The sequence below is a fragment of the Anneissia japonica genome, unplaced genomic scaffold, assembly GCF_011630105.1.
Source record: "Anneissia japonica isolate Jap-2015-1 unplaced genomic scaffold, ASM1163010v1 scaffold287834_len5846547_cov211, whole genome shotgun sequence".
Lineage (NCBI taxonomy): Eukaryota > Metazoa > Echinodermata > Crinoidea > Comatulida > Comatulidae > Anneissia > Anneissia japonica.
The window spans coordinates 394,069-418,829 of NW_022704992.1; the positions used below are offsets into that span (position 1 = coordinate 394,069).

Sequence of the window (24,761 nt, forward strand, 5' to 3'; positions counted from 1 at the left end):
TCTCACATTCATGGTCATTAAAAAATATAGTTTTCACTATAAAAGAAAAAATATTTTATAGAGACTTAAACGTTTGCCAATGATACCCGTGTTGAGATGGCGATCGCAAAACGCAATGACCGCCCTCACCGACGAAAACTTTTTTATATTGGACCAATAGGGAAGAATTGACTTTACTGTTTATACGACTCGATTCCTTATTATTAGACCGTCTATATTTTAATATACCGTGTTTAAATTGTTAATTTCGTGTTTACGTCATAAGTTTTTTCCATCCAATTATTGGCTGTAACACAGACTCAACACACTCGCTCCAGTCACTGTGTGCTGTACGCGCAAAATGTTCTCTTCTGTTTAAATCTTTATTTATTATGTTAGTTAATTTTCTCGGTCTTTTTTTTAGCATTAAGTGAAAATTATTATTTATAGATTGTGTTGCTTTTTATGCCTATTTTTAAGTTTACTCCATGGATGCACCACTATTTTTGTTGTGTATACCACCGATCTTATTATTATGTACTACAGGATCTTAAAATCATTCATTCTGATTTTCCGAAATATATAAATTTTAATTCCCTCTCCATAATCCCATAAATAATTTATCTTAATACGCAATTTTTCATAGAGACATGGTACCAATTTTGACATTTGTTTGTCTTGCATTTTTAATTTTAAATATATATTTTTTTGTTGCTTTTGTTTGATATACAGGTTTGTGATTTCTATTGGCCTGTATGAATGTTTATCAATTACCTTAATTAATTTTATCGGTTTTGTTTAGCATTAAGTTAAACATATTATTTCTAAATAGAGTTTCTTTATATGCCTACTTTTAAATTTACCTCACTGTCTGTAAAAATTGTTAATTTGGATGCACCACTATTATTGTTGTGTGTACCACCGATCTTAAGGCGTTAATCCTAACAAATTGATTGATTGATTGATTGATTGATTGATTGATTGATTGATTGACTGTTTTAACATTTTAATATTAACTGAATGTAGGCCGACTCATGAATAACCAAAAAAAAAAGTTTTAAAATAAAACAGCCTGTTTGGTTCTCCGACGTGTCATTAATTGGTATATTATAGTTATCATGCTACCATTATTACGATCATACCTTGTTTACATAATATTACTCGTGTATTTACTTTTTAATCGCACTGTGTCGTGTTATTTTTTCACTTTCACTGTAGTGTTGATCTACCGTTCTCTTAGCATGTTTTCTGCTGCCAAGTGGTTTAGTAGCACAATCGAGTAAATAGTAATCGACAAAGTTATTCAGCTGAACGATTGATTATTTTTTTATTGCAACATTGTCTTGCATTTTTACCGCATCTTGCTCCTCGTGTTTGCGTCTCGTCGTTTTAGCTGGTTTTTACAAGGTTTCTGTTACTCGCCATTTTTAATTAAAATTATTTGTTAACACACGGTAGCACTCACTGTTTTCGTGTTTATGTAAACAATGCATCAACATAATCTCAACGACAACAAATCGTTAATTGATCACTTCCATTCACGGAGACTCCAAAGCTACTACGAAATTCTACCTGTAAACCTTCTAATATATGTTTACCTTGGAGTTAATCGAAATGGCTTAGCACCCGAGGTTTTTACGTTCTCTGGAGGCGAATGGTTAGATGAGTAAAACAAACTTCTATCTGACCGAAAGCAAACCATTGAGCCACAATATTAGCCCTACGGGGATCGTCAAAAAACAGATTTCGGGAATTGCTGACTACTTCCCCTCTAGCATCTGTAGTTTCGTTTAGGATTAAGTCCTCATTGACCATTTTATTGTGTTTTCTTTAGAAACAATATATCAAAAACTTCACCTGAGCTACCATTGCCGTGCCTAGGGCTAAAGCCTGACATGTCCTCACTTGCTGTCAAACGCTGCCATCTTCACTTGCCCAATACTGTAGGCCTATACTGTAAGATAAAAGAATGACTTGATGCCACATAAACGCCTTGATAACATCACTGCGCCTACGATACTTAACTTAAGGGGGTCTTACATCGATGCTTAGCAAATAACACAATACTGTGATATGTTTTAATACATTATACAACATTACTTAAGTAGGCCAAACTAATATATTAAGAGTTTCACCTATTTTTACTATTTGCCAGCTTGATAATTATTAATATATAGGATAGTAAAAAGCAAATAGTAAATACCCTCCTCACCAAAAGAATAATTTCAAATCCAGGACGTGAAACTAACTATTAATTTTATTTGGCATAATGTGAATCATAATATTATATGTTAAGTGAACATTAATCGCAGGTGAACGATGCGTTAGTGTTGGTTCCTCTGCGTTATTCTGTTGCGGTTATTTGTTTTAGTTTGGTTAGCTCAGTTGACATTGTAGAATAGATTTTGTTTGTTTGTTTTTTTGTTTTTTTGTTTGTTTGTTTTTTTGTTTGTTTGTTTGTTTGTTTTTTTGTTTTTTTGTTTGCTTGTTTTTTTGTTTGTTTGTTGTTTTTTTTTTGTTTTTTTTTCTGTACACAGCATATAGACCAAGTATTATGCGCTATATAAATCTCCAACTATTTCCATTACCATTCATTGTATGTACTGTAATTTAATAAAAACAACTGTATGAAAGCTTTATTCAGCTCATGTTTTTCCTTTACTTTTAGGTAACCTTAAAAGGAAAACATCCTGGCTCTTTTATGGTGATTGGCGGTTAATCAACAACTCAACAGTCATTTTAAAAAAATACCTCTCGTTTAGTGACATGACACTTTAAATTTTATGTCGTCGGTATGCATGTGTCTTTATGCATAAGTCATGTAAAGTTTGGTCTTTCTCTTGGTCGCTTTAACACTCTGCACTTTCAACATTACCAGCCTATATAAAAGTGTGATATCAGTACTCGACTTGTGACACAAACACGCGAATACGCGGGCCTTTCTCTTTCTAGTAACTATAATATACCTTGACCAGGAAACAGTGAAATTACACTGTTCTCTGCCTTGACCAAAGGCATAATAATATTGATATCTATCGCTCGCTGACCTCTATAATCTGAACAAGCGTCAGTGAAATAGTCAACAAACTTTCGATTCAAAGGACCTATGGTCTTTAGGCCTAAACATCTGACCAATCACTTACTTAAAGCCTATAAATTATAGGCATCGGCATTCCAGCCTGAAATACAATACGAAAATTCCAAGACAATAAATCTTTTCTCTTCATAATCATTTTCTCTTTATTTTTTACTAATCATATCTACACCGCCCCCTTCAAACAGTCTAGTGGCAGATTCAAGGGCAGGTCAGCCGGGCCTCACTAAATTTTTGAAAATGTTTTTTAAAAATGAGAAAAAAAGTAAATTTACTCAAATTTATGTCTGAGAGTGTCATTTTCGGTCATCTAGAGGTGCCATAATCATACATTTTCTTGCCTCAGCGCCATTCATTTTGAGGCTATGGTGCTAGACCCTCTATGTGCGAAAGTCGCTCCCTGATCCCCCTCTATATTTCGAATTCCTGGATCCGACACTGCATTCATATAGTGCAGTTTTATCTATATGTATGTTTATGCTTTCGTTTAATGTTTTGGGTGTGTAAGAGCATAGTTACTGGCATATTCTGAGCAAGCGTCCTTCCTTAAGTTTTCCGGGCAAACCAAGTCTCAATCAATCAAGAAAGTGAATGGTTGATACTGTACAGTACCTCCAGAAAACCCCAAGTAGCAAAAGGATACAGTACAGTAGGACTACCAACAGCTTATTATTACCTAATGTACCGGATATTCCTTGAAGAAAACCCTCTGAGCCCCCAATAGCCCACGTCTGATCTAAACAAAGAATGGTGTAATGTGTAATAGTACTTCTTTGGCCTATATACATGTCAATGTCCCAGCCCAGTGTCCGAATCTGTGCCACACGTCACACGTCACTATTCGTTGCCAAACTCCGACTTTCTGTCAATGTCAATTTCACATTCGAAGAAAGGAAGTAATGTCATGTCTCTCGCGATCAGTAACCACCACTGTTAAAGTTACAAACTATATGATAAAGTGGCGGCAGTCTCACATGACGCGTCATAATTATGCATAGGCCTATAAACTTAATTCACACTAGAGAATTGAGATGCGTTTGCCTCGAAATTGCTCTGTGTACCAAACCAAACGTATGGGGATACATGCTCTGTCTCATGTCACATGCAGACAATTTGCTCCGAAAGGGGGATTGGCTTGTCCAACGGGTTCTCACCAACCTCAAACACTACAAATGAACTCCTATAGTCTATGTTCTAATGTAAAATAAAACTGTAGGCCTAAATATAAGCTTTGTAAGTTTAATTTGTATCTGTATCGTACTTTTTCTTGTATTGATTTTTGAAAATTTATTGTTACTTTTCAATTTTGATTACGAAATTGCCAATAAAAAACATTTTAATTAGACAAGTCTTCTGTATACTATCCCTGAATATACCACTAACATTAAGTGTTTTATTAATACTAGGCTTATGCCTTATATACATTTCGTATTGTAATACTGATTATTATTATTTATTATTTAATATTACCACCATTTTTTTCATTACTATATCGTGTTAGATTTTTTTTTTGGGGGGGGGGGGTGGAATTATTTCTTGAATTGCTTACATACCGGTACCGTAGGACCGATTATTATTCGTTTATTGTTCGTAAAGTCTGATGGTGTATGCAATTCCCAATATGAGATATGAGATTTCGTTAAATTGCAGATACCCTTATTTGTACTTACTGGCCTATATGAACAAGACATGGTATTAGTTTAGAAACTTTATTTACAACATTTTCTTGTTACTTTTGAACGCACCGACATTTGGTGTGTGCCGCTGTTATTTTTGAATACAATTATTATTATTGTTATTGTTATTATTGTTGTTGTTGTTGTTGTTGATATTATGATCATTATTATTATTGTTATCATTATCATTATCATTATTATTATTATTCTTATTATTATTACTATTATTATTATTATTATTACTACTATAACTATTATTATTAATGTTATTGTTTTAATTGTATTAATTTATTATTAATTGGAATTTCTTGTTTCTTTCGAACGCAACGTCATTTGGCGTGTGCATTGTTATATAAAATTATTATTATTATTATTATTATTATTATTATTATTATTATTATTATTATTATTATTATTATTATCATTATTATTATTATTAATAATAATAATAATAATAATAATATTTTCTTTAGTTTTCTGTACTGAATTCTGTCTAACACAGTCCTTCTATAAGGATATTATGTTCCAATCATAGGGCGACTAAACGTTTTCTCTAACCCTTCCTTGGTCATGGTTAGAATAAGAACCGTAGGTGTTGTAGCCCTTTTGATGGAGCATGTTTTTGCCAATCATCTACATTCCTCGAGGCACTTTTAGTGGTTTAAGTAATTTGAATTACTTCATTATGTCAGAGGAAGCAAAAGTACACTATCCTTGTTTCTTGATCAGTGCCAACAGATTTAATGAGAATCTTCACACTTGCATGTTAAGATGAATTACCATCAATTCTAACTGAATATAAAATGAAGCTAAAATGGGCAAGATTGAAAATTTTATATTTTTGTGTTAGTCTACTCATCAGTTATTAAATGTATGGTCCGCTTGTTGACATTACACTAGTTTGGAGAGCCTCACTCATCGCTGGCTTCATAATCGGAGATAGAACACATTTTATAAGAACACTGAGGCTGAAATTGTTTAAAAATAAGAACAAATTAAAAACAAGGCTGAGGTAAAATGTCAAATGAGGTTTTTAATTTTTTAAATAAAAAAACCCCAAAAACAATCTTATCTGTACCTTTGTTGTGCAATATGTGTGATTATGTTATAATACAGTACAGTAATATACTGCTATACAATAATAAGTTTCTATCTTTGAAAATTATTGTATAAAATAATAACAAAATATGAACATTTTGAGACTAAAATTTATTGTATCCTTTAGGTCTATATAAACTTAAGGCCACATCATCACAGAAACTGCAGTATTTGTGTTTGTATTCTATATAGGAAGTACTTTCCTAAAAATATTAGGCTATGATAGGATGTGTGATATAAGCATGCATGCTACATGAACCACGTGCCGTTCTGTACGTAGTGCCTTTAATGACACCAAATTTTATTAAAATTATTATTGGTTTTTTTTTCTCTTGTGTGGGGGGTAACCCACTTTTATTTAATCTCATTTATTTTCTTTTTCCATCATTTTATAAATATATACGGTATTTATAAATAAAATATCTTACTGTATATCACATTTTTTAAATATATACATGGAACATAATAATTACATAACAGTATTCAAATGACATAAAATGATAATGTAATAATACATTTCTGTAAATAACTTCTCAATAGTGTGAAATTCAGACCGAAACATGGATGTTGCAATTCATGCAACAATATACATTATACATATACATATATATATATATACATATATATACATATATATATATACATATATATATATACATATATATACACATATATATACATATATATATATATCTATACAGTATATATATATATTATATATCACATATATACATATATATATATATATATATATATATATATATATATATATGTATGTATATATATACATACACACATATATAGGCCTATACACATACAAATTATTATTGTTAATGATTATAACTTAATCGTTAGTTACACAAACGTCTTTCTATACGTGACACACAAAGAACTCAGTATCGTCTGAGGTTGATCTGGAAAAGATGGTATACGTGTACAGTATGTTTACTACAAAACCTATCATTTATTATCTGTCAAATTAAGGGCCATGCAAAAGAATAGCAAATGTTTAAAAAAATGTATGACGAATAAGCACAGTTCGTCTTGTGTACTTCATTGTGTATCATATATTCTAGTTTATATATTGGAAAAAAAACCCCAAAACAAGATGGTTAAAGCAGAATACTTTGATAATAATATAACATAGACGTACCAGAAAACTTAACAGGCTATCTAAATAGGAATGGAAAGATACGTAATTAACGATAATGGTAGCAATAATGAGTAATAATAATTTTAAGTCATATCAATGATGATGATAACGGGTGGTAAGATGGTATTGAAGCTGCAAGGAAAAAATCGTGACCATAAACAAAACAAGACCCTTGAAATTACCCTGGTGACCCGTACGAGTGTGCCGAGCCTCGATCTAGTTGGTGTGATCACAGATCTAATGCAATACCGATAGGCCTATATGATTTATCATTCGTGCTAGCAGATAACTTTGTACAATACAACTGACAGTGTTATAAAGGGTTGGCAGGAAACAAGTCATATTGCATTTGCCGTTCATATAATAACTTTGAATCTTCAGGTCACTCTATAGATCATCGTAATGCTTAATATAGAGCTTCAAATAAAAATTTTAAATTGGCCTATAACCAGTCATAATAATATTTCTGGAAGAGTGTTCAAAACTATGATGTCTTTCTTAGAAAACAAATCAGACGATATGCCGAGGGTATACTATAATGTTTCCCGAACTAACCACAATGAGTTAAAAAAAAAAAAAAAAAACCTGATCTATAAAATGAAATGATAGGCTATTCTTCTTTAATTCCTAATTAAACAAATAATATATATTTAATGCTTGTAGTGAAATAGTTTAAAAATTTATAAATCAATTGAAAAATACACCTGTTCCTGCCATTAAAATAATATAATAATGTGATAACTTACAAAAACACACATCAATTTCATTGATAGCAGTAAATTCAACTATCTATGCAAAATAATTGAAAGTTAATATTTTTCTCCGTTAGGTGGTTTTTTTTTTCATTCTTCAATAGCACCAACGAAAATATTACTTCATAATAAATTTGATACCAATAAAAGGTTTGCACAATAAAAAGTAAAACGAGCAATACGAAATAATAATTGTAAATATACAGTGATATAAAACGACAACCAATTATGCGGCTCTGACTTTTGAGAAATAATGTAGCGAACGCATTCGTGTCAGTTTGTACAAGCTGTTTATTCTGCTCCCTATTAATTTTTCTTTCATAAGTTTATGTATAGGCCTATCATATACAGTTATATATAACACTTTCGTTATTCAATTTATGCTATTCGTGGTTTGTGGGTTGGTTGGTGGGTGGGTGTGTGCTCGAATCGAGAGCTTTCCAGTCTGCTATGGAAATGATGTGCTGCAAATTTATTCTGTAACACACTACATTTTTCATTATTTAAGTTTTTCTATGCGGGAGCTAACAACTGACCAATCAGAACCTGTTATTTAGACTATTGAATACGCGCGCGTCCCACACACAATAAGGATATTCAAGGGGCATGGTTTAGTGGAACGATATCTTCATCATGTTTTGTTTTTTAAAGATATGCCTATATTCTTTATAAGCTAGGCTAGTTATTTGCAATTTTGTACGCAACCCATAGACTAGCGCCGCCACCAGCTGCCCACGTTTTAATAAATAATAATAATAATAATAATAATGTAGTTTTATATAGCGCACATATCCATCTAATGTAAGATGCTCAGGGCGCTTGATATGTGGACTAGGAACTCGATCAATGACATAACCCTATCAGTATAAATCCCCGATAAATAGGCTTATAGGCTTGTTCGTGATGATATTTCTTAAAGCGATGTAAATGGGATATTGTCACTAATTATTCCCTCGAATAATTAAAATATAACCCTTATATTTGCCTATTATAATCTTTCGGCCTATGATAGAAATTCAACAAAACAATCCAAAAGAATATACAACGTAAGATAGTCACCTGAGAAAAGCTGCTGACAGCAAATTGGAAATTTGCAAATTCCAAAATTGCTGCAATAGTACCGTAATGAAAGTTCGAACCAAAATATACTGTAAATAACGTTTTATTCATTATTTTTTTTAAATGAATACAAAGGCCTAATATATTAAAGTTACTTGAAAGACAAATTAAATTAGATGATTTACAACTTTGTATTTATTTATGTTTAATGATCATAGCCTGTGATTATTTTAGTTATTAATGATAACAGTTTTATAGAGTTATATGGACGACTCTTTATCTGGTGACCAGATATTAAGCAGGTATAAATAATATTTAAAAATAATTTATAAGGACAAAATTATATTTACATTATTAAATAATACTATTTTGTTTGTTATAGGACCTATATTTATATCTCACTCTATATCGTATGACTTTTTTGCTTGACTAAAGTCGAACGTATAAGCTGAAGGAAAGGCCTAAACGGTCTACAGACGTTAATAATGACCCAGAACTACAATCAACTGGCCAAATCTAGAGGTTGCAAATATTAATTATATGATTAGTTAATTTAATATTGTTTTCATAGTTGACTTACCCGATTTGCTAGTAGTAGGCCTAATAACAACAGTACATCATAATATAGGCCTTTGTCGTATGGACATTGTTTGTTCTTATAGGCCAGTTTTTGTATAACATTCGGAGTTGCTAACATTGTGCAAAAAAAAAAAAAAAACAACCTTAAAAGATGTTATATTTTTTTGTATTAAAAAAAATCTGGCGATAAAATAATCACATAAAGTATAATCGAACATTGCAAATGGAATTTCTGTGTGACTCTGAGAGGAGCGAATTAGTTTGAGTTGATCCCGTGACATACCTTGGGTGTAGTCAATTTTCTTAAATGACGGTAACTAATCGAGACCGTATATCATAATAGAACTCATTCAACGCCGTATACCTTCATTATTCTTTTTGAGTAGAGGCTGCAACAGCTTGAAAATAATCGTATTTTCTTGGTGTGCTTTTAGTGTCGCAGTCCAAAGTACAGGGAAGCTTGGATTGCTCCCGCGTCGCTCGTTCAGGGAAACCTCTCGGAAGCTTTAAAACTAATATAGTTCTGCCACAGCTATATTGACGGTTACGAAATGCGTTTTTCTGGCGCTGTTGAAATCAACGTTACATAGTTTCAAGTGTGAATTGTAAAGGTATTACTCCTTAAGTCTCTCTAATTACTACATCCAAGGTCATTCGAAAACTAGTAGCACTATAAATGTCAAAAGAGGATTTTTAATATCTCGCGCAGATAAATGATAAAGCAACATATGCGTCCGTTTTACTATTTTTTTTTATTCTCAGAAATTACAGAGGTTTAGCAAGTTATCATATGATTGCTAGAGTAGAAACGCTTTTCGTAAGTAGATGATTTGATAATTGCTTGATATAAACAATGAATGTGAAATTTTTACAAATAGCATTTTAAAGATTAAACTTTTACAAAATCGTTTAAGTGTAAGAAACTTCGCACTTTAGTTTTGTCAACAAATTCGATACAATCATTTTTATGTACAGTATTTATTTAATAGGTTTTATACACGTTTTACCTGCGGTACTGAATTAGTAGTATTATGAAAATATTATATAACGTCCAATAAGTAATAAAATTAGTCATGAATTTTACTTTTGTGAACGACTACTCATTTGTCATTTGATTGCTGTAAGCTACTATTTTTTTGTTAAGAAAAGTCACAAATATTTTTTCCTCTCCTCATATTGGGTATGCTCTATATCATACCGGTACAGCATTTCTAGCCCTTATAGGCTACATTTACTTTGAAATAGGCCGATTATTATGCAGAACATAACAAGAAAATGCTTTTAAATTTGCCAGGATAGGCCTAGCCTAGAGACGAATTAAATTCATTGGCATCAAGTAGTGTCAGTATAGTGCTCCCTGGTATTTCAAAATCATATTAGGCGTACATTCACATGTCTGTTGTTTTACAGTCAATTTATTATTCTTTTAGTGTATTAAGATACAATGTGCGTTGAAAAAACTTACTTTGTAGCAAGTAGGCCTAAGTTATTTTATATTAATTATAGCAAGATTTTATTTCTTCTGCAATTAACAACAGACACATTAATAACACTGTTCTCATGTTACTGTTATTGTTTATAGGACCTTAAATCGGCTGGTAATGATTTCTTTTGTAGTAAAACGACTGTTGAAGTCTACATATCTCAGCCTTTCGTTCGGATGAGTGCCTTTTTAGAAATTGTTAACATACAATATTTAATAATTTTTTTAATGAGCATTCCATTTCTAATTTATTTTTTCTCGAGGTTCTATATTAAAAACCTTGGGAAAGGGACGTAAAATATTTCCCTCAGTTTTTTTAATATTCAAATATCTGTATCATAGCCGTTGCCTATTATTTCTTCAAACACCCTTTCAACTCATTTCTAGAAAATCCTAAACAATTCTTTTCCTACGGAGCCTGGCTTTAAAGAGAATAAATAACTAGATGAAATAGTATTAATGCAAAATTCGGGTCATTCGAACGAAAAAGTATACTGTACTTCTCTTCACATGGTCAAACCGGGTACAGTGATATACATAAAGCAACACAAATTGATGATGATATCACCGTGAAGGATCTCTCATAACTTCGCCCATTAAGCACACTCACCACTCACTTTACCACGTGATCATTCGAGGAGAGAAAATATCAATCGTGTAATGCCACACTGGTGGACCTGATATTAAAATTAGATTAGTGTCAAAACGCGGCCAGGCAAAGATTCGAACAAAAGTGACAAAACTTACGGACTAACCAACATGACTATGAGACTGCGTTCTATTTGGGGTGATGTCACTTCAAATTATCGTCTTCGGTCGGCATGAAGCGGCGTTATAAATTAATACTTGTCCGGAATATTAAAAAAAAAAGTCACTATCAATGAAGGTACCGTACTATGGTTGGCCTAAAAATAAATAATGAACAAAAAGTAAGTAAGTTATTACCATTTAATGTAGAATTATATACAATTCATAATTTCGTTAAGTTACGGTACATAGCAAAATAATTAATGCTACAGGACTCATATATACGTTATTTACCGTATATAAATTGTCATATACATATATATGATGATAATGTATACATACATATGATATTATATACCATGATAAAGCATCCGGAACAATATACAGGCTTATGTACCGGTATAGAGTTAAAAGTCTATAAAAATATAAAATGGGTAAAAGTCCGGTACAGCATATAACAATTGACTGTATTTATGTATAAGCAATTTGATTATAACAGTACCGCCTATAATACTTATTTATTTGTTTGTATTTATAAGTATAGGCTGCCTTAGTAGGCCTTATATCGTATTCGTTAATAGATCTACTTCCCCTTACAGTACGTACCGGGTATACAATATAAGACCAATAATATTACATACGGTACTTTGAACACGCGTGCTTTCAAAATGGTACTCAAATTTTATGAAACACACGAAAATAACTGTTTATTGATACATTTCGTACTAAAACAGTACGGTACGGTTCTGTACTGTTAAAACTTCTTTCCATGTAATAAAATACCTAATAATAATAAAAATAATAATGATGATAATAATAACACTGAGTCTGGGCAAAATTTTAATGGTTTTTATTTTTAAAAAGTGTATTCATTCACATGATTTGTACAAAACAGTGCGGTACCATGTCAAATGGTCGCGTGTAGGCCTATGCTTGTATCCGATATACAATCGGATTCGATTGCTTATACTACAATGACAATATAATAATAATAATTATAATAATAATAGACCTAATAAGGCTTAATAATGATAATAGAATAGATATTAGGCCTACTATTTAAATAATCAAAATTAAAGATAAGACAATCTAGAATGTGATTCATCTTATAGGCCTATCATTAATAGACCCAAAGTGCTCCAATAGTTATCAATTTGAAAACTTGGAATTGATATATGGCCTATATAATTAAGAGGCCCACTGGCCTATGGTAAGATATTAATATTATAATCAATAATCTTAAAATTCTCAAATTACTGAGGTATATATGTTCGTATCGTACGAATACAAACGTGTCTACCACAAGTCAGTCATTCACTCACAAAGCGTTAAGAAATCTATTAAAATCAAATTATTCTGTACGACTATTAAATTTTTGCCATGCTATTCCCGGAAACTTTGATTTCACATAAAAACACGATAAATCGCTCAAACGACACGGAGATACAAACACGATGCTAATAAGTTAATCAGGATGAATTAATTGATATTATTCGAAGCGTGGGACTGGTTTGGCAATAGTCTTTTTATAAGTGCCGGACAACCAGAGAGATTTCTTTATATATTCAAATTGAAATTGTATAATGCAATTAAAATTATTGAAACATTGAAACTACTATAATAATTTTTAGCAACTTCAGCTCTGAAGCAGTGTTTGTTGCACTCGTGTTAAGCTAGCTGCTAAATTATTTTAGTAGGCATTGCTAATCATATTCATCAATATAGGCCTACGTTTAGGCCTATATTGTACACAAAGAATAATATACCTCCCATTCGGAAAAGAAACATAGGCCACATTTATACTTGTATTGACTCACGTTGTATGCGGAAATACTATTATTGTGTGCTTGCTTTACCTGGGATAAAAGGCAGCTTCATCTAGGTGTCGGCAATTATATGCTAACGCTTTAAAAATTGTCGATACGTTAAAAGTTTACTCAGGTTTCGTCGTTGTTTCAGGCTCAGATGAGAAAATCTTGTTAAACATTTGAGATATTCTGTTTACCCACGATATAATTTGGAATTCTCGTTATGTACAAATCCTTTTACTGAGGTGTCAATCACCATTTCGGTACTGTCATCGTAAAATAGATTCAAAGGGCCTCCATCGCGAGTGACTCACTGGGCGCATGCGCGAAGCGCGAGCACCGTATAAGTTCCTAGGTCTGGTTGGCAGATATGAAATCAGCCACCAGTGGTTAGGTAGATGTAAGTGAGATAGTACCGTGCTCTTCCTCTCGCACCGGGACTTCATGTCGTAGGGTTTGAACGGTCTGTGTGTGTGAAAGTAGAAATTGTAGGGCTTATAATGCAGACGATGGAAGCTATGGAGCCGATGCGGAGTAGCTGCCGATATTCAGACATGCAGATGGGCTACTACGATGATTTCAACGCCAACGCTGATGTGTCAAGCTACCACGGTAATGTAAACTCTGTATATTCAAACGGATATCATCATGAAAGTGTGCACCAATCGGCTCATCCACGCACCCCTGGTTCTTGTTATTCCCTTGAACATATTCCTGATACAGGATCAGAAGGTGGTCATAGGGAAGAGGACATGGAACACGTACTGGCCCCTGGTTACCCTGGGCAAGGGGAACGACGTTGTTTATTATGGGCTTGTAAAGCATGTAAAAGAAAGAACGTTGCAATGGACAAGAGAAAAGCAGCAACGATGAGGGAGAGAAGAAGATTAAGAAAAGTTAATGAAGCTTTTGAAGCCCTGAAGCGACATACATGTGCAAACCCAAACCAACGCCTACCAAAAGTGGAAATTTTGCGCAATGCTATCGAATACATTGAAAAATTAGAAAGATTGTTGCAAGTTGAAAAATCGAACAGTGACGGGAATGAATTAGAAACATTAGAAACAAGTTCGAATACCTCCGATGCAATGGTAAGTTATACTAAAATATAAGCCTATAGTTTAATAAAAGTATTAATATTTAAGTTCCTTTGCGTTATTTAATATTGTTTACCTCCATGTTATAATAAACATTGTGGGTGCACTGATTTTCTTATCAGTTATATTTCCTGTGGCCTACTCCGACTAGACGTTTAAATTGGTGACTGAAGGCTCTTGACCTTAATCTTAATGTTCTGGTATGTTAACATGTTTTTATCATTTTGTTGGGTCTGGAAAGAATGACAAAAGTTCTACAAAAATGATTATCATTTCAGAGAATGAGTCCAATTGAATTCTGGAATTGAAACAGTTTTCTAAATTATGTTAAAATATATATATAAATTTCAGGCTGTCTTGCCTCTTCTCCAGGTATGCTATGAATTGTATAGTAATTTAGAATAATTTGATAACCTTGTCGAATGAAATGTGTAAATTAAGACTATTACGACAAATCATAATATTATCAGATAACTGCAAATAACTCAATCGAAACCTAAATGGTTTTTTAAAAAGCCTGATTTGTCATGAGCTTTACGAAGCTGGACAAAACTCATCACGAGCTATATGGCTTAAGCTGATGAAATCTCTTCCATATTCAGGATATTAACCAACGGTTATTTAACCAAAAAAGTTAGTATTGAACAAGAAAGTGAAACTGCTGTATGTCATGTGGGAGTGATAATAGGCCAGTGAGTATACCACCAAGGTGCATGTATACCTGTGCGTTTGTTCATCTGCGCCCTGGGGCTAGTAGTTCCATCAATACTGTTGTGTCGCGAGATAACAGTAGGACGCCAGTATAAAGCACGCGCCATTGTCTTATTTCGGAATCTCCTTACATTTACACCTTATCCATCGGCTTCGTACCTTATCAACACATATCATTTCATCTATTTTGTTTATGTTCAAGAAAAGAAACAACACGCCATCATTAAATGCGGTATTTTCAGCAAACTCGCACAGTAATCTAGGCCTAGAATATAATATAATGCCTACACGATCTACGGCTACTATTCTGCGAGTTGAGGATATTATTCGACATTTAGCAATACCTGTGAATCGTTCTAATGGAACGCCATTATCACTCGCATCGCAATCATTTTATGAAATCGAACGATTAATTAATGTCCCAAAGTGTCGTGATTATTGCTGATGCTAAGGTGCAGTACACAAACGCACGTGTTGTATGATCACCATACCTGGTACCGGTAGGCCTACAAGCTCGTGTATCTCGGTTCCCCGGCTATTATTTATAGGCCTATATATTTTTTTATATTCTTATTGGACATGAATCGTTGCTATATTTTATATATAGGCCCTATGCTGTCTCTTATACACATCTAAACCCCTTGTAGTAGAAGTTTAAATTTGAAACGATTCAAAAGCAATTATTTTGTACATGTTTTACTATTGGATATGTAGCCTACTGTAACTATATAGATTTCCATTAAACTGTTATTTTTGTTGGTTATACAAGTCTTATAAAAATAGTCGTTCAGTTGTTAATTTAATTAACAAAATAAATCACGCCTCAATGCGTAATTATTAATTAAATTAGCATGCCGACACCTGGATTGGCAGTTATGCAAATTAAGTGAATCGATTAATTATTAGTACGTCAGGATATGAAGTCGTCTGAATCACTGGCCGTCAAATATGAAACCCTTTGTTAATTGATTTTGACATTCTAGGTTAACCAGCCCGATCTGATTGTTGGGTTGCCATACAGGTGTATCAATTTACCTAGATTAACAGTGTAACGCTAAATCTTCACTTGTAGTTTTAATTGTAAATAACGCGTCATAAATCTAAATATCTGTACTTTTGCCTCCTCATCAGAAAACGCAACCTAACTAGTCAGGGATGTAGAATAACACGTGTGTAGTATTCGCGTAACACGTTAAGTGTTTAAATGATCAAAAGATTCCATTCAGTACGGTTAACATCTGTCTATATATAGATAATATGTACGGTATTATGGAGAGTAAAGTGATGCGGTTTTGTAACTGCATTATTGCTAATACTGCTATAGTACTTGGGCGTTTGTTGTGCTATTAAAATTAGATGTCAATGCGATATTCTTCGTATTGATATACTGAACGTAACAAATTCTAAATGGAAGATTCGCAGGCAAATCAGTGCTGTGTTTAGTCATGTCCATAAAACGGATCAATTAGACACGAATTGTTTAAATCTGGCAACGTTTACTGTATGCTTTTCACTAGTTTTATCGTTTGGTATCATAGATGATCACGTTTCCCGCTTAAATGTTCAACATTAGAATATTCAAAACATTAAAACATCTGACGAATTCCGCAAAAAAACGCATAATGACAGTGATGTGATGACGTTTGTAAGACAGTCTTCATAAATATAAGAAAAGAGAACTGTGACGAAAAACTCAATAAACTACTCGTCACGAGTTTGCAACCAACACAATCTAAGTTATTTTCTATTATTTATATCATTATCATTATTAATACAATATCATCATCATCGTCATCATCAACTATTACTGTACTATCATTATCATTGTCATTATTATCATTATCATAATCATTATCCTTACCATCATTATACATAATAATATAAAGCTCAAATAATAATTTTGAATATTATTGCTATTATTATTGATATTACTCTTGTTGATATGTTTGTTTACTATTATTGATGTTTATTTTGTATCGTCATTATTATTTATATTTAATTTAAATTATTATTTTGAGACATTTTATTTATAGGCCTATGTTTATCTTTTTGAATAAGCCTATTATTTTTATTATTGCTATTAATATTAATGTTAATGTTGTTATATGCTATGGTGAAAATATATGGTATGCTATACGCTTCAAGTGTAATTCGTTACCGATGTCTGTCATGATATTTTATCCAATTACGTATTATCCATAATTGAAAGCAACATCAATTGTTGTATATGTACATGATGTATGGATACTATAGGATATAATAATATTGTTGATATTATCGCTATTAAAATCCACGCAAGACTGTACTCCAAAACCACACTAAATCGACGCTACACGTGCCTGTACGGGACTCCATTGACCTGTCGACGTTCAAGGTCAGATGATCAGATTTTTAACTGTGTTATTCCAACAAATGAACTGAACGTTCCACTTATATGTCAATCATTTTCTATACTTTCACTATTTATACTATTTATATAACTTTTAATTTCATATTGATTGGATTATTAGTAATATTAGGGCTATATTGTTTGATGATCATTGTACAGTACTTGTAACGGTCTTCCAAGTATAGCGTGAACAAGTGTACACATGTCCGTGGTTTGTTATTGTAATCCAACCTACTTATGTTGCTGCTGATAATGAAGACAATTTTCATTATCATGCTATTAAAGGGGGAAATTCCATAACTAATACTTTTCATGATTATTCCTCTAGACTTATGTGAAAGTAATTTTATAAAGTTGTTGGTATTATAGGCTCATACTATTAGGTGTTTCTTTTGTCTTGTCTAATACATAAGAAAAGAAATAGAAAAACAAATACATATTTTTAATATTATGTTACCACTACATAGAACCATTACTCATCTATTGTATTCTCTTCAAAATGAGAATGTTTTCTTATTTAGGCAGAATAATTTATAAGGATTAAATTAGTTTTATATATAGGTCTACTTTTTTACCTGGTGCCGAATTTACTGTATTACAATCCATGTTTTTTAAGAGCAGATTATGCATTGGTGGTGTTGACTTGAGCTATCAAAATGAAGCGTGTCATAATTAATTAATTACTTAAATATGGATATTATGACTCTACTTAGTAACAATTTTATAACCTTAGCTCTTAATAACCCCATATTATTAGAAAACAAAAATCAAAACCAGACCATGCCATAAAATAAGCGAATAAGCCAAATGCCATTTCATCTAAAATAATACCGTTATTCGTAGGAAAAGATATTTAAATACCGGTAGCCTACGCACAAAAGTTAAATTTCGGTATTTCTGCGCTTCACGTTGTTAAAATACGTTTATTAATTATGACAACGAATGATCAATCTGCTTCGAAAACCACTTGAATGGTTCCGATCTGTTTATTGTCGATAGAAATATTTAATTGAAACTATCCATGTGCGGGTCTAGGAAGGGGAACAGATATTCGAATTAGAGGGGAAAGTTTTAGATTCTTATTGTTGAAAGCAAGTTGATTTGGAATTGTCTTTGTTTGTATACCACTCAAACAAGCTCAATAAGTTTGTGTTTCCTGCAGCCTCTGTCTCCAAATCCCAACTTCCGGACTCAGTCCCCACACCGACACGTCTGTTTTTCATAACATCTAGCCAACTAATTCTTAAAATTTTCTTTCACAGACCAACTACAGTAATGTCATTTATTAAACCACTTAAAATTAGATACTGTTCGATTTATTGTTTACTAACATACTCGTTTACTTCTGCTCATCATGCTGAATAATCGAACATTATTGTTTGTTTTCACCCAATATTTTTTATTAACCAACTCCTTTGTGTTATGACGTTCCACGTTTTTGTCACTAAACCTGTGACAGCAGTTATTTCTTGTTGATATTATAGGCCTATAACGAATACTTACCTTTTCAAACAAACTTTCCTTGAAATAAGTTAACAAAATTAGTAGCAACATTATAAAGAATGAGCCTATTTACCTGTTTCCAATTCTTTAAAATCAGAACATGCGCCTAACAATGAGTATACAGTATTTGTGGCAAGAAACAACTAAAAATAATGATAATAGTTTTATGAAATACCATTTATCTTAGATATCTGTTACCATTTAGCACGCTTCTGTGACAAATTTGGCTCCATTCAGAACTGTAATCTCGCATAATTCGCTGCAATTCTTCACAGAGTAACGAATCTAATAGGGCCTATTGATCAGGAGTCCTAATAGCTTAACCATACACTCGAGTTGTTAAAATGTCGTTAAATCTGATTTTACTACCATATTTCATGAGTATAAATCTTATTTTACCTGCTATCAAATTTATGGCTCATGTTCATAAGACATGTTTCTGTTATGAATTAGTCATGATGTTTAGAGGGGAAATTCAACAGGTAAAACTGTTATAACACTTGGCGAACCATATTGTAGTACCATGTGTAGTTTTAATAAGGTATCCCTTTAAATCTATCAGAGCAAAAAAGTTTAAACCACGTCATTCTTCAATTAAAATTGTTCAACATCTTACAAAGATTACACGAGTACGGTTTTAAAAATTGGAACATTTCATTCCTAGTCCCGACTTATCATTGGCTATTTTGTCCACGGGGAATACTTCATTAAACAAGTTTAAATTCGTCGGTACATCAACACTTTAGTTTATTTCTTGATAGATCGGGTGTTACTTGGAATGGGCCTACTGGGAAACCATTTTTATTGATATAATCAGTCGCTAATTCATCCAGTTTCTCTTTTCCCATGTAGATATTCATATCCCAGTTCAGTTTAAATGTGGAAATAGGCCTAATTTGGAAAGCGTCGTAAACGTAATTTTGTTACCGTGCAGAAGCCATTCGCACACCCCTTTAAGACAGCTTACAGAAGCAATATCAAGTTCGTGATTTTGGGTGTTTGTTTTCAATTTACAAACCACGTGGGATGTATGTACCTATGCTCTGTTTTGCTAGAGCATAGTATTGGTTTCACCTGACCCCTAGTTATTATGCCGGTACAATTTCGGACACTGGACATCTCAAACACGTTGCCTCCCGCTGCTTCCGATTTTACAGAAGCGCGACTAATTTCATTTACAAAATAAATGGAGTATAAAACACGTTTAATTAACTTAATTATTTGTCATGCGCGGTACATTTGAGAACGCGCTTGTAGGGACTTGATTTGTATCCAAGGGAATGTCGACTGATATAAAACATTTGTTTCCTGATGTTTATCTCAACATTACTTAAATCTTATATAGAAATTCTACATGCCATCTTCAATTATCACTACAATGAATCGAAATGCATGCATTAGTATATTTATAACATATACTTTCATTATCTAGCCTCTTTTTGGGTTTTGACATGTGCCTATTATATATTATATATACTGTCTCTTATACACATCTAGATGTGTATAAGAGACAGTGTATATATAGACCCATTTTTGTTAGGTGTACGTGCATATCGTTATAAAGTCAATCATTATAGTTGTACGATGAATGTAGTGCACTGCTGAACCAAACCTTTGCTGTCATTGTCATTTCATTGACAGATATAAATTTGAGTACAAGTCCTCATCTTCCTGCAAACTGATACAACTTTCCCTAAGCCGCATTACAAATGCCGTGGTTAGACCCGGGCCACGAATAGATTCGCCTGGATCATGCCCTCAGACCAGCACCGTCTGAAATATCTCCCAGACGTGATCCTTTAGTGTTCCTAAGGTCGTTTGGGACAACACTCTACGTCAGTCTAACCCTTGATAAATAATGAAACACAGGTTGTATTTCGAATGCCACCAGCGCTTTATGGTTTTTTCGTATTATACAAAATTTCAAAGATGTCACATCACCTATAATAATAATGACTTTGGAGAGGTAAGACTTAAATTTGATGATCTACCGAAGTTTGTCTTGGGTTTGAAGAAGCTCATGAGTCAGAGATACTGTCCATTACTCAGTCATCCTTGACGGAGTGCACGTTCAGGAAGTTTATGAGATAGTTGTATATCATCCATTTCTTTGTATATAACAATATTCCATTTTTCGTTTACTCTCTCAGATCTCTTTATTTAGCAGGAAATCCAGTTATGTCGTTGCCTGAGATTAATCGCCATGGTAACAGTCCTGACTCATTTATTAATTATAGTTGATTAGTAAACTGTTTATTGTTGTAAAACAACGAATATGATTTGTAAAGTATCGTAAATTATCACAAAACTGTAAGAAAAAACGAAAAATATTCTTAAATAATGTAACATTTCGATAAAAAATAAAGTTGACAGTTCTTCAAAATGAGGACGATAAATAAATGAAATCTTTTTCAATTTATCAAGGAAAGTATTTTATCTTTCAATTTTCAATTAAAAGCTTTTAATTTATGCCAATATGATAACAAAAAAAGCAATTAAATTTGATCTTATATAAAAGTTGCCTAAGTATTTTCCATAGGTTGTACCTTAATGCATGAACAATGTCTATAGAGCTTTGCAGATTACGGCATTCGCCTTTTAATTTTAATGACAGGTTCAAATCCTACTGTACAAACATGAGGTTTTCTTCAAATTTGTTATGTTGCGACTTCAGAAAGTTTGTCCCATTTTGCAGTGGCGAGTCAGTTTTAATGGGTATGACAATTGTTTATTAACATTATTTAGAAATATATCTGTTGTAAGTTTGAATAATATTATTAACAAACCTAATAATAATATAAAAATAATAATAATAATAATAATAAAAATATATAATACAATATACAATATGAGGCCCAGTGATTGTGTAATAATGTAAACACCAATATAGGTGACACTGGTTACGTCCTCTGCAATGCAAAGTGACAGCGTAAGGAAGCTTCATAAGCCAACACACCAAGAAAATGCCACAGGGGGTGTGGATCATATTCAAAATACATCATGAAGAAATGTAATTAAAAAAAGTACGAAGACCTTTTAGTATTGTCTCCCATGTAGGCCTGTGTTTTGCCAAAACTTAGTACAAATAGTTAAATCTATTAACAATTAGCGTCATACAACTGTCGTCGGTTGCTATCAAGTTAAAATATAAAGTCTCCATTTGACTATTTTTTGTTGTAGACAATGTATACGTATTGGGAGGACATTTTGAAGGGTTTGTTAAGTCTGACAAGACAGCTAGGCTGAGTCAAAATGAGGTCATCTTTGCCTATTACTGACTCAAATCAATTGTGGTCCATGCCATTTTAAAACTTTGAACATGTCACACATTTGGATTAAATGCTTTTTTGCTTATTGACTTCTTATCGTACAGAATCGGTTAGACAAAAACAGATTGGTCTGTTTTATTGAACATAATTATATACTCGAATAAATCACATGTGTTTGCCAAGTTACACATACTATAACTCTACCCTTTGGAATAAAAACTATATTGACTCATGTCAATTTGCCAATTTGCTCATCATTAAAAGATCAACCTGATTTCTAAATCAAGTTCAAAACGTTTTCAATATAAAGATGAAATCAGCTTAAATATTTATATGAATTAGCTTGAACATTCACGATGCGCGTTCCGACAGATTTTTTTACCAGTGGGCTAAATTTCTCAGAGAGAAACGGAAATAAGATTCGCAACCCCTAATCCAGTCGAACAGTAAGGTAGGATCGTGGAATAATTGGCCAAGACCACTGATGCACTCTCATCGTCAGCTCACTGGCGCCCATATCGTTTATACGGACATGGTAAAACACTTCAGTGTTACAGACAAGTGTTCTCAGAGGACATTTAACAATTTATTAGTAAAGATAACCTGCATTTAAATGTTCTCAGAATGCTTGGCATCATGCATGATGGCATTCACCCGGTAAAATTATCCTAGTGATTTCTGACATGCGTGGGATTTCAGATTTTTTCGCAAATTTAATTTTACAAATAATTGAGAACTATTGTACACGGTTTGTGTCTAATTAATGTAGCCTATTAACATGCAGTATACTAGATTTCTAGGTAAATTCCCGTTCGTTTCAATTCTGGTGAATTAGTTCCATATTTTCCTTTGCTTTTCGATTCCAATGAACCTGATATCCAGTTACTATGAGAGGGAAAATAGTCCGGTACGCAACCAAGAGGGGATCAAACATACAGCTAAATCACTTGTAGCAGGAAATTTCAGTTCATTAGAAGGCAAAAACTGATGACGCACTTGTCAATAACAGACACCCTAACGAAATTGGAAAGATGTGGCTTGGCGTGTTACAAATACAGTAACCGATGAAAGTAAACTCGCCCGTCTGGAAGTTAATACTTGTTACGTTATGGTTTGTTGAGTTTTGGAGTGCGCGTTGAGTAACGGTACTTCCTGTATAGAAAGTTAAACACGTTCCCGCTATTCGAAACATATTCGGCATGCATACAATTTTACATTATTTCAATAGGTTTATTGGATATTCCTGGATCTGAATATGTATATTCTGAACTCTAAAATCTAGGGAGGTATAAAACCTCCCTGATAAAAACTGTACGCATGAGTTTTTTGTCGGATCGGTTTGAAGGATTTTACAGAAGATGGCGCCTAAACTCTTATGTAACCCGCACGTGGAAATTATCGAATAAGGATTTTTGATTCCCGATGACTGAACCTCACGAATGTTTTTATATTCTACTGTAAATTTGACTAAATTCGTCGTTTCCTGAGCCCGTCCTTGGAACCAATTCATTGTAGGGGCTGGAATTGACAAGCAGTCCACACATCCTACAAGTGTTGAGGCCTCGCATACAGTCTGGGGAACGGATAAATACATCTATATCGTTTAAGTCAGATAACAATGTACAAGTCGTCCAGACATAAATTAAAAACATTGGCAATGAAATTTAATAAGATGTGAATTTCATAGAAACCGGTTTGGTTATAACATATCAGATATTAATTCCAGTAATGCGTATTCTCTTATTCCTTCATCCCCTTTGTTTCAGGTTTAACAAAAAAATCTACACGTGCTAGTTGAATGTCAATTTACAGTTCATAATTTGCGCCAAAAAAGTATTAATGGAACTTTTTATTGAATTAATATGATCGAATCAGCTGATTATCCATTCACAAAAATGACAATGAACAGAGAATGTAACTTAATTATATGATTTTTATCATACGTCAGTGAATGGGTGTTTCGAATATATTATTATATTTTCTACTGTTATATATCATTTAAATTTATTCAACTCGATTTGTTGTTGCAGTCTATATCGAATATGGTATATGGTTTCGTTTTTTAGATAATATTTTGTATAGGTCCTAATTATTAAAGCCTATATACTTACCAATTGGCTATTATTGTTTATTAACAATTATAATTAATGATGTATATTTTTAGGTTAGATGAGATGTCAATGTTTTCTATCCATCTTTACGATAAATAAATTATATATGCCTTCGCATAATAATAGGCCTATGTCTATATAATGGCCATATAATAATATAGATAAACATGAGCAAGATTGTGTAATATAATAAAATCATATTTGTTGGTTATATTTTATATATATTTGCCTTTGCAGCACCTTTAGTGTATAT

The 24,761-nt window shown here is 32.6% G+C and overlaps 1 protein-coding gene and 1 long non-coding RNA gene across 3 annotated transcripts in view; one reads left to right on the forward strand and one right to left on the reverse strand.

The window, feature by feature from the left end:
• Positions 1-1,837: 1,837 nt before the first annotated feature.
• Positions 1,838-13,774, reverse strand: LOC117104974. The gene is made up of 3 exons (XR_004444843.1): positions 13,477-13,774; positions 11,621-11,778; positions 1,838-1,933 (listed from the first exon to the last, which is right to left on the reverse strand). It is a non-coding gene; the product is annotated as an uncharacterized LOC117104974 (long non-coding RNA).
• Positions 13,775-13,784: 10 nt separating this feature from the next.
• LOC117104973 (transcription factor SUM-1-like) overlaps positions 13,785-24,761 on the forward strand; it is a 22,983-nt gene continuing 12,006 nt past the window's right edge. Inside the window, exon 1 of one of the 2 annotated variants that reach the window (XM_033245953.1) lies at positions 13,785-14,519. In XM_033245953.1, the coding sequence (XP_033101844.1) occupies positions 13,929-14,519 (591 nt within the window). In that variant the 5' untranslated portion in view covers positions 13,785-13,928. The remainder of the gene's footprint in view (positions 14,520-24,761) is intronic. The other variant, XM_033245952.1, reaches the window with a different exon arrangement.